Source organism: Dicentrarchus labrax, unplaced genomic scaffold, assembly GCF_905237075.1.
Source record: "Dicentrarchus labrax unplaced genomic scaffold, dlabrax2021, whole genome shotgun sequence".
Taxonomy (NCBI): domain Eukaryota; kingdom Metazoa; phylum Chordata; class Actinopteri; family Moronidae; genus Dicentrarchus; species Dicentrarchus labrax.
This window is the reverse complement of record NW_026136716.1, coordinates 1999136-2016482: the sequence shown is the minus strand read 5'-3', so window position 1 is coordinate 2016482 and position 17347 is coordinate 1999136. Positions and strand designations below refer to the sequence as shown.

Sequence of the window (17347 nt, the reverse complement as noted above, 5' to 3'; positions counted from 1 at the left end):
AAGCTAAATAATAATAATAATAATAATAATAATAATAAAAATAACAATTACGTTGATTATTATCATCATAGTTATAAACAGAATATTATTCTTTTTTTTTGGCCAAAAAAAGGTTGAGAACCACTGTTTTAATATGTTCTTTTTTAATTATGTTTAATTGTTAATGTTGGTTAATGTTTGTGGGTTAAATTCATCATCTTTCAATGTGTCCTATTGAACTACCTGTACAATGTAATGTAACGTTTGTCTGAGCTTTAGCTAGTTATTTTATGTATATCTATGTAAAAAATAAAATGTGCTTTGTATACAGATAATCTTCAATAACAGGACATTTGATTTGATTTCTTCAAAAATAAAACTCATTAAGTCATTAAGTAGTTTAATTGCTCGTTCCACTGTTACAACACTTTAGAAAACAAAAGCTCATGATACAGTTTCTTAAATAAAAAGCTCAGGTTGCTACAGGAAAACTTAACACATACATGATGTGTCACACAATTTTTTCCACAAATTATTCTTTTAAAGTTTCCTTTAAATGGACGTGTGTTCATAGTATTTCTGATACAAAGAAAGCGGCTTTTCAGAATCACATTCTTAAATTTCACTGTTTTACAGTTTAAGGAGGAGTTCACATTTCATAAGAAAAAGAAACATATGTACAGAAATAAAGCGACAGATTACGTCTTAACTTGATTTAAGCCCCATTTGGACGGTATTTATTTCACCTGGTGAGGTTGGGAGATTTTAACATCACCTACTTTGTGTGGATTGAATATGTATATAATAATACAGCTGCTTGTTTTTTTCAAATGTGGGAAAATGATTCTGCTGATGATGTGGAAACATGCCAACACCAACATACAGACCTATTTATATGACGACAGACTCAAAACATAAAGCCATCAGGAGAGCAAAACCACATTAAAGATCTTGAAATGTGTCAAATATGTTCAGATTTTAGCATTAAAAGTGTGCCGAACTAGCTATTGGCAGTTCCCATTTGCTGCGTACCGATCAATGTTCACACAACTATCACTAGATTATTTTTATACTAAAGAAAACTTAAAAACCTGCTGATTCACAGGCAAGTTCTGCAGCATCTTTATCCTATGATTGTGATCCTATGATGGGTAATAATAATAATAATAATAATATGTGCTCTGTATGTTCACATTTATTACAGTTATTATCCAGTAAATATTTGATTCCCCACCAACCCTGTGATGTTAATCTCTTCCAAATGGGGCTTTAGTCTCTCCAATGTTCTGCTGATTGGTTACTATACTGATCTGTATCCAAACTTAAAAGGTTCCCTGACCCCACAACTATAATAATAATGATGATGTTAAAATAATAAAAGAGTTTTAAGATCTACAGCAACACTAAGAGCATCATAAATGATCAACCAAAAGCTCTGACGGAAAGTAAAGTGTGAAGAAATGGATGAGATAAAGAAACTTGGTCGTCCTCAGTTTTGGTCCGAAAACTCTGAACTCATCTGGAAAGAGAAGAAAGGGATAACGTGTTATTAAATTATTCTTGATCAATACATTTGTGTCTATTTTTCTTTTCTAAGGAGATAAAAAAAAAAAACAGCTACAGAAACACAAACTACAGCAACTTTTGCCGGAAACTGTAGTTTACAGGCAGACAGCTTCTTGTTTGCAAAAAAAAGGCAAAGTAACTAGGAGAATGCGTGCGAGAGTCAGGGGGCAGCGTCAGTGCGTCAGACAGGAGGCTGGTCTGGGTCGTACTGGTTTCACTGGGGCAGAGCTTTGAGGATGGCGTTGACCTCCTCAGCGACGGCAGTCAGGGCGAACTCAAACTGGTCCTGGGAACAAGAAGGAAGACGATTACATCTGATACCCAGAGGAAAGACTCTGAAACTCTGCTCATGAAACATTTCACCAAAAAAAAAGGCGTAATAAATACGTTAAATCAAAGAATTACGACTTGTTTACCACCTCCTGATCATCCTGCACAGTTATTTCTCAGACTGTCACCAAAGCTTTTAGTCAGAGGTTTCTTGGTTCTGTTGACAAGTACTTGGCATGACTGTGACATCCATATGGACCATCCTGGTCTGCCAGTTGTACCAAGTCTCCCAACGTTTTTGGACCTCTTGTGTTATTTATGTGTTTACAGAATATACACTAGTAGTGATATGAAAGATAAAAATACTGTGTTCACCAACAACTGGAAAGTGGACCAACCTGAAGACTCTTCCATAGTTCCAGCAGTCCTACTGAAGTCAACAATGGCAGAGCGCCCTCCAGTGGCCGACACAGCAGCTGCAGTGTCCCTTCCACCAAACAGTCAACTCAGCCGGTGAATCCTTGTAGGCTCTGCAGCTACGAGTGCAGTCGTGCAGAGACTTCAGCCTTCAAACTGTAAGAAACTGACACATTATAAGAAAAGGTGTTTTCAATGAAATCTGTGACAAGGGCAATATAGTATATATATTATGGCATACCGTTTAGGAAATTAATCTTTGAATATATGGAATGAATCTTGACTGGTCATCAAGGCACTGCTGCCATCTTGTAGAAGTGAGAATGAGTCAGTCAGGAACCTTGTGGCAGCAATACTGAGCAATGAGGACATTATTAACTCATTGGTAAGTGCTTGTACGGGCCAAAGTCCTTCCCATAGTACCCGTGCCCAATACCGTTCTCCTGACGAAGAAGTTCACTCCCTTTTTAATGGTGGCAGGCCGACTACAACAGGCCTCAGGCTAAATCCTGACAGAAAAAGCAAAAAAGTTTTCCAGTTTAAGAAAGTATTGTAATATTTCAACTGATGCCATTTTGTAAAACCAGCTAATTCAGAAGGCTATCACTTTGATGAAAAGGATACAACTAGGTTTTCAATTTCATTCAGTATTCTCACATTTTTATCAGTATATCCAAGATTCATTCCATATATTCAAAGATTCATTTCCTAAACGGCATGCCATAATATATAAATATATATATAAATCTATCTATCTATCTATCTATCTATATATATATATATATATATAATATTCTCAGGTGATGGACTAAGATATTTATGTAGGCTGCTGGGTCCAAAAATACAGCACCAGACGGCAGGAAGCCATGCTCTCACTGTACCACAGATGGTCTGTGTTACATTGAGATGTTTTGCAAGTGGGAGCTTCCTTTATTCTGTTGGGGATGCAGAGAACCTCAATAAAGGAACCATTTGCAGCACATATCCTGGCTTGGTGGGCCGCCCCCTGTGCCAGTTCTATGGGCTTTTTTTTAACTGCTACAATCATACAGACATTCAACATGTCAGCAGATACCTAATCTATTCACCTCATTTATTCACTGTTATCTACTTTATACTCACTGACCAGCCTGCAAAATGTTCTTGTATTTAACTTTTATGGCCAGACAAGTTGGTTCTTTATGAAGGATAGAAAGATAAAATAGATAAAAATAGATTAAATGACACATTGTGGATAATTGTTTGCACTTAATCATACTCCAAATTTAAGTAACATGAACCTCTACTTGCCACATTTAAAGCAAAGTGTACAACAGTTGATTAGTGGACTTAAAGTAACTCCTTTAGTCCTTTAATTGGAGCCTAATGATGACAGTTCCAGTGGAGCACTGTTTATTCATTGTACAGTTTTGGACTACTTAAGCATTAAGCCGGTCTGCTATTGTCTGCCAGGCTTTCTCTCTTTCTTTAATTATGGTATTGGTATTGCCTTTTTTTCTTCTATCTTCCACCTCTTCATAGAACTCCATCAGGAGCTGTTGTTCAGCGGCCTTATCCATGTTCCCATCGGTGATTCTGTGAGCGATCGCGAGGTCTATTTCAGTATGCCGTGAACACGCACTTATCCCGACTATCTAAACCTGGCTTAACATAGCCGCACCTTTTAATCCTGGCTCGGCAAACGTGCAACCGATTAAGCCAGGATGCAGCGAGCAGGCTAAGTCAAGCCGCGCTTGCTCAATTATCCTGGATTTCTTTATTCTACTTTTGTGCAATACCCCACAGATGTTGTTGTTGTTGTTGTTGTTGTTGTTGTTGTTGTCCCTGTGTTTAATGTTGATAAATAAACGTTGTTCAGAGGATTTAAGTTTTCTGCCCAAATGTTAACTTCATACAGAAAATGTTAGTATTCAGGATCGGACCCTCCACACGTCTCTGTCACAGCTTTAGAAATCACTGCTTACAGTTTGTTTACAGTTTGTTTACTGTTTGTTTACAGTTTGTTTACAGAAAGTCAGAAACAAAGAAACAATGTGCAACATAAATGAGTAAAAAGAGTAACGTTAAGACTCATAATATATAATATATAATATATATCTATAATAATTCCACTCAGTTCTCTTACAACTGAAAGTTTATCTTTAAAATATAGATAAATATAAACTGGCTGAAAACTGAACACAGAGAGAGAAACAGGAGGAGCAGGAGGAACAGGGGAGGAACAGGAGGAACAGGAGGAACAGGAGGAACAGGATAAACAGGAGGAGCAGAGGCAGGTTCAGTCTGCTGTCCTGCTGTCCTCCAGGTTGCACCGTGTCCTGTAGGTTGCACTGTGTCCTGTAGGTTGCTCTGTGTCCTGTAGGTTGCTCTGTGTCCTGTAGGTTGCAGTGTGTCCTGTAGGTTGCTCTGTGTCCTGTAGGTTGCTCTGTGTCCTGTAGGTTGCTCTGTGTCCTGTAGGTTGCTCTGTGTCCTGTAGGTTGCACCGTGTCCTGTAGGTTGCTGTGTCCTGTAGGTTGCAGTGTGTCCTGTAGGTTGCTCTGTGTCCTGTAGGTTGCTCTGTGTCCTGTAGGTTGCACTGTGTCCTGTAGGTTGCAGTGTGTCCTGTAGGTTGCTCTGTGTCCTGTAGGTTGCTCTGTGTCCTGTAGGTTGCTCTGTGTCCTGTAGGTTGCTCTGTGTCCTGGCTGCTGCTGTGTCTCAGGATGGGGGTTGACAGGTAATGTAGTAATAATAATGTAAAGCCAGATAAAACAATAAGCTTCTTACTGGGAGCTACTACCTTCGTTCTCAAGAGGTTGATACTTCCATTTTAAAATAAAATAGCTGAGCTCATAATTAATGCTGTTTTTGTGACCTTGAAATAAAACACTATCTCAGAGGGTTTACCCCAGAAACATCAGTCTGACCTGCTGCTGCCGCTCCAGGATTTAGACCGGTCCAGAATTAGATGACACCCGAGATTAAGACTATCAGTTAACCCCAAACACATAATGGAGGTTTAATCTGCTTCCAGAGCAGCTAGTGAGCTTTATTGAGCTTTATGGTTTTCTGAGGCAGCAGCTGATGTTTCATTGTGCCACCACACACTGCAGACACAAAGCACCAATTAACTGGTGCAATCAAACTGAATAACTTTAGTGTTTATGAGCACACATACTAATCATAGGTCAAAATATTCAAACTGGGAATGATAAAAGCCAGAAGATGACTTTAGTGTTTTTTATTTTGCCATCCTCTCAGATGTTTGACACCTTTTATCAATAAGGTGACTGAGCTCATCTTCAGTGTACTTTTATCTGCTCCTCTGGGTTTGGACCATTTGTTGGGAAAAAGACTCTCTGAAGTAAACACAGGACAAACATTTATTTTATGTTCTTTTATTAGTCACGACTAAAAATGAAACAGGAAACTCATGTAGCTGAACTGGAATGTGCATAATTAAAAGGAACGAGTCGGATATTGCGTGGCAACTAAACACGTTCGTGTTTGGCTTTTCTTTCTGGGGTAAGTGGACAGTAATGGAGCCGCAGCAGCTACTGATGTTTTAACGGCCTAGTATTCCTCGCCTTCATCCTCCTCTCCGACGCTGTCAGTGCCCACCTCTTCATAATCCTTCTCCAGGGCGGCCATGTCCTCTCTGGCCTCTGAGAACTCTCCCTCCTCCATCCCCTCTCCGACGTACCAGTGGACGAAAGCCCTCTTGGCGTACATCAGGTCGAACTTGTGGTCGAGTCGAGCCCAGGCCTCTGCGATGGCGGTGGTGTTGCTCAGCATGCACACGGCCCTCTGCACCTTGGCCAGGTCTCCTCCGGGAACCACAGTGGGAGGCTGGTAGTTGATGCCCACCTTGAAGCCTGTGGGACACCAGTCCACAAACTGGATGGTGCGCTTCGTTTTGATGGTGGCGATGGCAGAGTTGACGTCTTTGGGCACCACATCACCACGGTACAGGAGGCAGCAGGCCATGTACTTGCCGTGACGGGGATCACACTTCACCATCTGATTGGCTGGCTCGAAGCAGGCGTTGGTGATGTCAGCCACTGATAGCTGCTCATGATAGGCCTTCTCTGCTGAGATAACTGGGGCGTAGGTGGCCAGAGGGAAGTGGATACGAGGGTAGGGCACCAGGTTGGTCTGGAACTCTGTCAGGTCCACGTTCAGGGCGCCGTCGAAGCGCAGGGAGGCGGTGATGGAGGAGACTATCTGTCCAATCAGCCTGTTGAGGTTGGTGTAGGTGGGACGCTCGATGTCCAGGTTCCTGCGGCAGATGTCGTAGATGGCCTCGTTGTCCACCATGAAGGCGCAGTCAGAGTGCTCCAGGGTGGTGTGGGTGGTCAGGATGGAGTTGTAGGGCTCCACCACAGCTGTGGACACCTGGGGGGCTGGGTAAACTGCAAACTCCAGCTTGGACTTTTTGCCATAGTCGACAGAAAGACGCTCCATCAGCAGAGAGGTGAAACCGGAGCCGGTTCCTCCTCCGAAGGAGTGGAAGATGAGGAAACCTTGGAGTCCTGTACACTGGTCAGCCTGAAAAATGAAGAAAACGTTAATCAACACAATTTCTCAGTTAAACATCCAGACTTCCACATATATGAGACTTTAAACTGACCAGTTTACGAGTCCTGTCGAGAACGAGGTCGATGATCTCCTTTCCGACTGTGTAGTGACCGCGGGCGTAGTTGTTGGCTGCGTCCTCCTTTCCAGTGATGAGCTGCTCAGGATGGAAGAGCTGGCGGTAGGTTCCTGTACGGACCTCATCTGAGGGGCAACGAGAACACTGGTTTACAGGGAGGCTCCATCTCACTCAGCTCACACACACACACACACACGTAAAATGATCTTAAAGCTGGCTAAATGTGAGACTGCCTGTGTTCAATGTATATGAACTATTGGCTGACATCTAGTTCAAACAACATCCTGGTGATTAACTGATCTGAAAATATATTTATCTTTGCTATAAATATGAATTATCTCTAATAAAAAGGCAGCCGGTTTGTTAGTGAAATCTTTACCTATGACAGTTGGCTCCAAGTCCACAAAGACGGCTCTGGGAACATGTTTGCCAGCTCCAGTCTCGCTGAAGAAGGTGTTGAAGGAGTCGTCTCCCCCACCGATGGTCTTGTCGCTGGGCATCTGACCGTCCGGCTGGATGCCGTGCTCCAGGCAGTAGAGCTCCCAGCACGCGTTGCCCATCTGGGCTCCGGCCTGGCCGACATGCATAGAAATACACTCACGCTGTGGAGAAAAGAGACAACAACCTGTTATTACGTATTCCTAAACAAATATGAGTCTTTGTTTGTGTAGCCGGTTCCCAACAAACTGAGACTGCATGTTTGATTTTGCATTAATCAGTTTGTACAGTTTGTCGTCTGCAGTGCACCGACTGACCCAGATCACACATCCACTGCTCCCCCTGAGCCTCCACACGAGTCTGCCGTCATTATCATACGACCTGGTTTTATTCTTATAAAAAGAAACACAGCCGCGTAACTTTACTGCCATCAAATGTCTACAGTGGTTGTAAAGTCGTTTTTATTGGAAACTGGTGGCTGAATGTGTCGGGTTATTGTCTTATCTTCCACTAATATTTAGCTCCAGTTTGTCATTGTTGTCATTCAGCAGTCAATGACGTTATTTAAAAAGAGTGAAATACTTCCATCTGCCCGATATGACATCTTCTCTATCCTAACAGGAAACAGGCTCGTGCTTTAGCTTGAAACTCGCTTTAAATGAGTATCCCAACTGTTGCTGATCAATCTTAACTCACTAACTAATCAACAAATTCAACAAAGCCCCAAATTTTATTGATGAATAAATAAAATGTATATTTTAATGTTAAATCTACAGCACTGTTTTTAAAACCCAGTGTCATTCCTGTAGTTTTAAATTAGGGCTGCACGATATGGTAATAACATATCGCCATATGATTCCTGATTACAGGGAATTATCATCTTGCATCACATTTAATTTTCAGTAAATAAAAACTATACAAAATTACTACTTTATTATATTTTAATCACACATTTTACCATGATCAAACAACGCAGCTGTTGCAGTTTGCAGAGCGCAATTTAGATAACACATCGATCAACTGTGCAGGGGTAATTAACAATCTATAACCCCGGGGTATGACTTTCTGCAGGCTTAATGAAACCACGTCTGCTGAGTCACATTGCGGCTTACTGCAGACCTGTGGTGGGTTAACTCTGCCTTCCTGCCCCTCCCAAACGGAGAGCGAGCAGGCCGACCTCAGATCAGTGAAAACAGGGAGGAGTGTAGAAGAGAAAAGCCTCCATGCAGACAGGAAGAGGCTCTGCTCCCTGCCCCCACTGCAAAGCGCCACCTTTGTGTTGCATTCAGGGACAGGGCGTTATCTGATGGCGCCTTCTCCCCCTCACAGAAAGAGCTGCGCCTCTTCAAGTTACAGCCTTTAAATGAAGGCCAGTCGGTCTCACGGTCTTCTGCGATCCGTTAACGTTATTTATGTAAAATAAAATGTAAGATAGAAGATTAAAATGGGACGGATTTAACGGTACTTTTCGTCCCGGTTATAATCGAAACTGCGCCACAAAACGTTACGCACACACATGCGGGATTATAACCTACAGTCACATTTTATTTAATTTAACAGAATACACGGATTATATTTAGTTTTCTTCCTTTATATTCACCGTTTAAAAACATCAACGCGACGTTTAGCCGCACAAAAGAAGCATTTAAATCTAAAAAAATGTCGCCTTCTTCTAACAAAACACACATTCTGCCTTTTACCGTTATTTTAAAAGCCGCAGTGCGTTTTTTTAAATGATTTTTTTTTTTTTTCTCCCTTTCATACTCACCATTTTGTTTCACTGTCTTTCTCCTTCACGCCGACGTTGAAGAATCGGTTGCTGAAGGCAGTACTGAGGAGGGGGCGGCGAGCCGGGGCTATTTGTGCTCTCACACAAAGGCGGAGCCAAAATGGCGGTTTGAATCCTCTCTCGGCGGGAGCGAACGTTAGGCGCCGCTGCATTCATGGTCAGCCCGGAATATTTAGTTAGTGACAATTTAGCTGCGTCATTTTAGGGAAATGTAATCTTTTGTGGGCCTTTTCCACTTCCAGTTTGTGCATCTTATCATAATTTTGAGACGAATATTTGTATGACTTATCTGCGTTCAGTCTGAAGACACCTGACTTATTTTGAAAATGCAATATTGCCACTGTATGGCAACAGAAAATAAAACATATATAATTTTCTAATTATGTTGTATAAACTGTGTGTTTATTTTGATCTGTTTATAAGTATTTTTATTTATCTAAATCAATAATAAGTGTGCTACTTAATTTCTAGAATTCATAATACCCATTAAAATCTATCACTACAGGCTCTGTTTTATCGTAATTTTACTGTGAAAGGATTCATTCACTGTCTTATCGTACAGTGGGAGCGGCACTTGAAGGCAGCATGACTCAAATAAGGAAAGACAGTGGCTCCGTTATACACCAGCACTCATACAGCAACAACACGTTTATTCATTCATTCAATTCATCTATACTTTATGCCTCAGTTAAATAAACCCAATTTAAGCTATATAACTAAACTACAGAAGATAATTTGCCAATCATTTGTCATGAATAACATATGTCTTTGAGTTTAAATATAAACAAATTAAATTAGTAGTAATAGATTATCACCTCTCGTTTCATTTATTGTGGATTTAACTCTATTCCTAACACCATGAAAGAATCCAGGCCTAATCCTGAGGTATTTCTGTTATGTAAGGCATTGCACACGCTGTGAGGTGGAATTAGACTTAATGCTTTGCAAGGAGGCAACGTGAGTAAATGAAGTGTGAGTGAGGGTTGTAATGTGTTATCACTGACAACAAAGCACACCAATGGAAACATGTCTCTGAGTTTATTGTTTCAAGACAAAGACACATAAGAAAGATGATATCTTGACACTGAATTCCTCTTAATCTCTGTGGATAATGACATGAATTTTGCAGATCATTCAGGGCCTGACTCGTAAATATCTGTCAAATACAGAATATCTCTATAAAATTTAAAGAAACCTGTTTATATAAGAGTAAATATCTTAAAAATTCATCATCAACTTCCACCTTGGAGGCAAGAAATTTGTAAACATGATTTTACATACAGTTCATTTCATCAGCGCTCTTACTATACAGTGCACCCTTGCAGTGGTTATACAAAGGCAAAACAGAGTTATGTTGTTCCAGTATAGCATTGAAAGGAGGCAAAGATTAGGAGGAATTTTAGCAACTGTAGAGACAAAGCAGTGAGTATGCATTTTTTAACAGTAGCTAAATGTTACAGTTACTGCCAACCAGACCAATTAATTTTATTCAAGGAAAAATAACCTTTAGAAGTTTGATGTACTTTTTCACTGGATGCCATTATATAATAAAAATGAATGGCAACAAAAGGTCTCAGTATGCTTCAAACAAACTGCTTGTGGAGAGTCTGAAACATGGTGTCCGACAAGCATGTCACATCACCCAAGTTGTACAATTTATTGTTTGTCATCCTTCTCTAGGATTACACTTTGACCTATAGTGGAACCTACTAGTAGTTTGCTTGAAGCATACTGACACAAACCCAATCAGTTTCGTTTTGTTTGTTATTTGAACCTTAATATTCTTCCCCCTCTTCCTCTCCTTCGTCCCCAACGCTGTCAGTGCCCACCTCTTCATAATCCTTCTCCAGGGCGGCCATGTCCTCTCTGGCCTCTGAGAACTCTCCCTCCTCCATCCCCTCTCCGACGTACCAGTGGACGAAAGCCCTCTTGGCGTACATCAGGTCGAACTTGTGGTCGAGTCGAGCCCAGGCCTCTGCGATGGCGGTGGTGTTGCTCAGCATGCACACGGCCCTCTGCACCTTGGCCAGGTCTCCTCCGGGAACCACAGTGGGAGGCTGGTAGTTGATGCCCACCTTGAAGCCTGTGGGACACCAGTCCACAAACTGGATGGTGCGCTTCGTTTTGATGGTGGCGATGGCAGAGTTGACGTCTTTGGGCACCACATCACCACGGTACAGGAGGCAGCAGGCCATGTACTTGCCATGACGAGGATCACATTTCACCATCTGATTGGCTGGCTCGAAGCAGGCATTGGTGATCTCAGCCACTGATAGCTGCTCATGATAGGCCTTCTCTGCTGAGATAACTGGGGCGTAGGTGGCCAGAGGGAAGTGGATACGAGGGTAGGGCACCAGGTTGGTCTGGAACTCTGTCAGGTCCACGTTCAGGGCACCGTCGAAGCGTAGAGAGGCGGTGATGGAGGAGACTATCTGTCCAATCAGCCTGTTGAGGTTGGTGTAGGTGGGACGCTCAATGTCCAGGTTCCTGCGGCAGATGTCGTAGATGGCCTCGTTGTCCACCATGAAGGCGCAGTCAGAGTGCTCCAGGGTGGTGTGGGTGGTCAGGATGGAGTTGTAGGGCTCCACCACAGCTGTGGACACCTGGGGGGCTGGGTAGATGGCAAACTCCAGCTTGGACTTTTTGCCATAGTCAACAGAAAGACGCTCCATCAACAGAGAGGTGAAACCGGAGCCGGTTCCTCCTCCAAAGGAGTGGAAGATGAGGAAACCTTGGAGTCCTGTACACTGGTCAGCCTGCAGGAAATAAAACAACAGAATGCCATCCATTATTAATTGCACTAAAATATGTATGACGTAAATGGTTTTTGCAGAAAAACTGACCAGTTTACGAGTCCTGTCGAGAACAAGGTCGATGATCTCTTTGCCGATGGTGTAGTGACCACGAGCGTAGTTGTTGGCTGCGTCCTCCTTTCCAGTGATGAGCTGCTCAGGATGGAAGAGCTGGCGATAGGTTCCTGTACGGACCTCATCTGTAAGTCGAAAAAAATGACAATACAATCACACCTTTAAAAATCCAGGTCTTTGTTGAAAGACTCATTCCAATACTTTTGTAAATATTTTTGCAGTCTTATCATATTACCTATGACAGTTGGCTCCAAGTCCACAAAGACGGCTCTGGGAACATGTTTGCCAGCTCCAGTCTCACTGAAGAAGGTGTTGAAGGAGTCGTCTCCCCCTCCGATGGTCTTGTCGCTGGGCATCTGACCATCTGGCTGGATGCCGTGCTCCAGGCAGTAGAGCTCCCAGCATGCGTTACCTATCTGAGCTCCAGCTTGGCCAACATGGACAGAGATACATTCACGCTGCAAGAACAAGTGGTACAGATGTCAAGAGCTTTTTGCACTGAATTTGTTTAAAATTACCATCATTGGCAACTGGAGGATTGGGTGTTGGCCGGATTAAAACAGTTTATTTTTCAATAACATTTTAAAATCCAGATTGTACATTTAAGAAAAACAAGAAAATAAGTCAGTGCATCCCAACAGGGAACATCAGTTCAGACTAAAAAAGGAATCAAGATCACGTGTTAAACCCAGTACGGTGTATTTCCCCAAGAGAGGAGCTGTTACTCAATCCCACTGACAAATAACAGAGCCAAGCTAGAGTGATCCCCTAATTCGACACACAGTATGTTAAAAAATTGGATCCAGGAACCTTTTAAAAAGTCATCAAAGAGTGGGTTTCGCTTCACTTATATAGGAGAAACATTGAAAAGCAGACAAAAGCCAGCTATGCTACTTTGCAGCTCTAAAATCAAACAGGTCTCCAACTGGCTTAATACACCAAACCAGACTGTTGTGTAGCACACAATATAAAACTATCATGTCTTTCTGAGGTGTTTTTCTACATAACGTATTAAGAGTAGCTCATGTGAGGAATTTAAATATAAAATAAAAAGGTCCTCACCATGTTTTCGTTGCTTGCAGAAGTCCCTCGTTCACCTGAGATGAGTGGCTGGGGATGTTGTTTAAAGTACGAGTACAGGAAGCTGCTTTATAGAGCAGCATCACTAAGCAACAGCCTGGCATGTTGTGGTAACTGGAGAAGCAAACACCATCTCCTTTGATGAAAGATGAGGATGAGGAGCACAAAAAAGAAAATCAACTGGTATGCTCCCCTGCTCAGATCTAAGGAACAACAGCTGTTGTTACATAAATGAGTAACCACAAACAATAACCTGGGTGACTGTGAAATATGATCCATAACTGTTCGCTCCCTCCTCTCCAATTTCACACTTTTAGATTTAAGGTGTGTTAGTTGTTACTGGGCAGTGAACAGGTAGAGGTTCAAACTTACTCAAGGACACTTAAACAGGCCGTTGTTTTCCTGCTGTTGGATGAAAGTCACAAAAATAGGTTTTCTTATCTTACAGGGGAAAGAAAGCAGATACCTCCCCAGAGTGACCTGAACAGGCTTTTGTTACAGATAACAGTTGCATCACCACTTTGGTGGAGATTAATTTGCAATGCAAAGTTAGGCGACTGCCAGGGGATAACATTAGAGCACACTTCTCTCAAAGGCAGGTTACATTTGAGATCAGTAACTTATTTTTCCAGTAAGTTTCAGAGCTGTATGTGATGGATATTTCCACTGAGTTTTATTACGTGAAAGAATGAATGTTAATCAAAGTGCTTTCAAAGCTGCAAAAGAATCTCATTAGTATGTTTTAAATGAAAATATTTACTGTCCAGTGATGGTCTTGATGCTGTTTCAGAGCCTCTTCCATCCTGACAAGAGACAAACTTGAGGAAATAAAAACTATTATTGATGTACTCTGTTGTTTTAGTTCAAATTGCTGTAATAGGTTTCACCTCTGCGTCGGAAGGTAACCCTAGAGATGTAATGACAAACTGTTTGCGTCTGCCAAGTAAGGATTGCCAGAACACGCTCCTATTTAGTTTCCCTAGTTACTCCTTTCACAGGCCTTATTTGTTCTCGGATGTAAGCGGATCTCGAGGCAGTTGCTCAAAGAGGCGTGTTTGCATTACACTTAATGGCAAACACTGTCATTGCTGGAGTACATATAGAGCTGGTGAGAGAAACATCAGCACATGATGGGGAGGTGTTGGTTGCAACATTACTTCTAGGCCTCTCATTGTTACAGAATGTATGAACTTTTCTAACAGATTTTAACACAAAAACAGACACATACTTAACAGTTGCTTTATTTTCCATATAGTATTTTTGTTTTGAAGTGTAAAATCAATATTTGATATGGTTGCAGTTTTGTGAAATACAATTGCAGCTTAGTTGTGTAAATCTTAGTATTCTTCCTCTTCTTCATCCACAATGCTGTCAGTGCCCACCTCTTCATAATCCTTCTCCAGGGCGGCCATGTCCTCTCTGGCCTCTGAGAACTCTCCCTCCTCCATCCCCTCTCCGACATACCAGTGGACGAAAGCCCTCTTGGCGTACATCAGGTCGAACTTGTGGTCGAGTCGAGCCCAGGCCTCTGCGATGGCGGTGGTGTTGCTCAGCATGCACACGGCCCTCTGCACCTTGGCCAGGTCTCCTCCGGGAACCACAGTGGGAGGCTGGTAGTTGATGCCCACCTTGAAGCCTGTGGGACACCAGTCCACAAACTGGATGGTGCGCTTTGTTTTGATGGTGGCGATGGCAGAGTTCACCTCCTTGGGTACCACATCACCACGGTACAGGAGGCAGCAGGCCATGTACTTGCCGTGACGAGGATCACATTTCACCATCTGATTGGCTGGCTCGAAGCAGGCGTTGGTGATCTCAGCCACTGATAGCTGCTCATGATAGGCCTTCTCTGCTGAGATAACTGGGGCGTAGGTGGCCAGAGGGAAGTGGATACGAGGGTAGGGCACCAGGTTGGTCTGGAACTCTGTCAGGTCCACGTTCAGGGCGCCGTCGAAGCGTAGAGAGGCGGTGATGGAAGAGACTATCTGTCCAATCAGCCTGTTGAGGTTGGTGTAGGTGGGACGCTCAATGTCCAGGTTCCTGCGGCAGATGTCGTAGATGGCCTCGTTGTCCACCATGAAGGCGCAGTCAGAGTGCTCCAGGGTGGTGTGGGTGGTCAGGATGGAGTTGTAGGGCTCCACCACAGCTGTGGACACTTGGGGGGCTGGGTAAACTGCAAACTCCAGCTTGGACTTTTTGCCATAGTCGACAGAAAGACGCTCCATCAACAGAGAGGTGAAACCGGAGCCGGTTCCTCCCCCAAAGGAGTGGAAGATGAGGAAACCTTGGAGTCCTGTGCACTGGTCAGCCTGCAGGAAATAAAACAACAGAATGCCATCCATTATTAATTGCACTAAAATATGTATGAAGTAAATGGTTTTTGCAGAAAAACTGACCAGTTTACGAGTCCTGTCGAGAACAAGGTCGATGATCTCTTTGCCGATGGTGTAGTGACCACGAGCGTAGTTGTTGGCTGCGTCCTCCTTTCCAGTGATGAGCTGCTCAGGATGGAAGAGCTGGCGGTAGGTTCCTGTACGGACCTCATCTGTAATCCGAAAAATACTTAGGATACAATCAGTTGTTCCCAAATCCTGTTCAACCTACAGTACAAATCTGAATCAGAAAACAAGGATATTACCTATGACAGTTGGCTCCAAGTCCACAAAGACCGCTCTAGGAACATGTTTGCCAGCTCCAGTCTCACTGAAGAAAGTGTTGAAGGAGTCGTCTCCCCCTCCTATGGTCTTGTCGCTGGGCATCTGACCGTCCGGCTGGATGCCGTGCTCCAGGCAGTAGAGCTCCCAGCATGCGTTGCCCATTTGGACACCGGCCTGACCAACATGGACAGAGAGACATTCACGCTACAGGAGCACAAAAGATAGAGGTTGAGTTAGTACGGCCTTGAATCTGCATTTGGGATTCAATCTGCTGAAAGGCGTTAACCTGCAGAAACATACCATGATTATAAATTCCTGCTGCTGACGTTGAGGGTCTGCTAGAGAAATCTGCTGTCAGTGTGTCCAAGATTTCTCCACTACTTATAGTTCCTCCAAACTCTATGGTAACAAGCTTGTTGATAAATGAAGGGTTAACTGGGTTAAGCAGAGGGGAAAAGCCAATAATTGAGCCGTGGAAAACATTGTGCAAACAGGCTCCGTCACACATCAATAACCCTTCTACCCACACTAAGATAATGTATAACCCTGACCCCTGCATATGTCCGGCACGTAGAACTCATTTAAGTCACAGGAAACAAAGCAAACAGTGCATTGTTTAAGTATTTGTGAAGATAAACTCAAGTCTCTGTGGGAGGGCTGAGATCTCCATGGAGATCTGCTAGAGTTGGTGAAATCCTAAAATATTTGTGCCCAGAATTCAGCAAATATTGGATGAATCCTTCACATGGCCTATGGGTGGTTTAGTATTTAAGTTTAGAGGAGCTGGGAGTAAACTCAGACTTGATGATGAATTCAGTTTAACTAAGACACACAAATACAAAAGGTTTAACAGAGACTTGGAAGAATAATGCACTTTACTCAGCGAGGTAATAAGAAACAGTGACAAACTATAACAAAGCTCAAAATGTGTTACAATTATAACAGGGCATTTAGAAAAAATATTTTTTATCAACTAAAAATCTACAATATATTTTACTGAGCATCTTTGAATGCCTGCCACACCTTTTTTTATTATTATTATTTTTGGATGTGCATTTCTGTTTCTGGCATCCATTGGTTTCCTTTTTTTGTATAATATGAAAATCTGTTCTGTTTTCTAATCCATTGCAGGGAACATCAGACTGTGTGATGTAATGGGCTAGGACATGTAAAAGCACTGCTATGATCCTTTAAATATTAACATGTTGATCGCTCTATAAACTACACTAAAATAGATGCACTATTGCACATTCTTTATGATCAGACCTCTTAGTCTACTCCCTCACTGTTGTTTCATCTATTGTTGGAGAAGAGGAAGCCCCCCCCCTTCTCCTCCTCCTCCTCCCCCCTCCTCCCCATGAGGCCCGACTGGGCTGCTCTGTTGTGTTTTCCACATGATTGGGTGTCCTGTTGTTATAGAAACCTCAGAGGTCACACTGCTGTTGCTGGCATCGAGCTTGAAGTGTCAGCAGTAATGTAGATTTACAGAACAACATGGCACAAGGCCGGGCTGAGTTTATCAGCATGACTTGGTTTGGTAACTGATACTAACTACATTAATTCACAAACCAATTTTGGGATAATTAGGTTATATAATATGAAAGGTTACATGAAACCTAGCTCCTTTATTCTAAAGCAGGTTGTTTCCTGACAG

General features: G+C 42.7%; 1 protein-coding gene and 2 long non-coding RNA genes across 52 annotated transcripts; 1 reads left to right on the top strand and 2 right to left on the bottom strand.

Annotated features, from left to right (window-relative positions):
• Positions 1 to 362: 362 nt before the first annotated feature.
• On the bottom strand, positions 363 to 2396 carry LOC127378790 (uncharacterized). Its single transcript, XR_007888154.1, has 2 exons — positions 2214 to 2396; positions 363 to 1831 (listed from the first exon to the last, which is right to left on the bottom strand). It is a non-coding gene; the product is annotated as an uncharacterized LOC127378790 (long non-coding RNA).
• A 1802-nt stretch (positions 2397 to 4198) lies between these two features.
• On the bottom strand, positions 4199 to 16011 carry LOC127378709 (tubulin alpha-1A chain-like). 50 transcript variants are annotated; one of them, XM_051427909.1, is made up of 5 exons: positions 14419 to 15314; positions 4859 to 4900; positions 4783 to 4820; positions 4709 to 4744; positions 4496 to 4670 (listed from the first exon to the last, which is right to left on the bottom strand). In XM_051427909.1, the coding sequence occupies exons 1-5, from the start codon at positions 15259 to 15261 to the stop codon at positions 4511 to 4513; spliced, it is 1119 nt and encodes a 372-aa protein (XP_051283869.1). In that variant the 5' UTR covers positions 15262 to 15314; the 3' UTR covers positions 4496 to 4510. The 50 variants fall into 50 exon arrangements, with proteins under 50 accessions (XP_051283854.1, XP_051283853.1, XP_051283846.1 ...); XM_051427870.1 differs by lacking the exons at positions 4496 to 4670; positions 4709 to 4744; positions 4783 to 4820; positions 4859 to 4900; positions 14419 to 15314 and adding exons at positions 5591 to 6756; positions 6839 to 6987; positions 7242 to 7315; positions 12266 to 12414; positions 13019 to 13133; XM_051427894.1 differs by adding an exon at positions 4671 to 4689 and having other exon boundaries at positions 4199 to 4613; positions 4728 to 4900.
• LOC127378721 (uncharacterized) lies at positions 6364 to 15162 on the top strand. The gene is made up of 2 exons (XR_007888145.1): positions 6364 to 6463; positions 15053 to 15162. It is a non-coding gene; the product is annotated as an uncharacterized LOC127378721 (long non-coding RNA).
• Positions 16012 to 17347: the final 1336 nt, after the last annotated feature.

Bases quoted from the DNA above. Each gene is read 5' to 3' on its own strand.
- LOC127378709 (XM_051427866.1), bottom strand. The intron at 12,082-12,191 runs GTAATATGATAA...TTCGACTTACAG, and splicing joins CTTGGAGCCAACTGTCATAG to ATGAGGTCCGTACAGGAACC.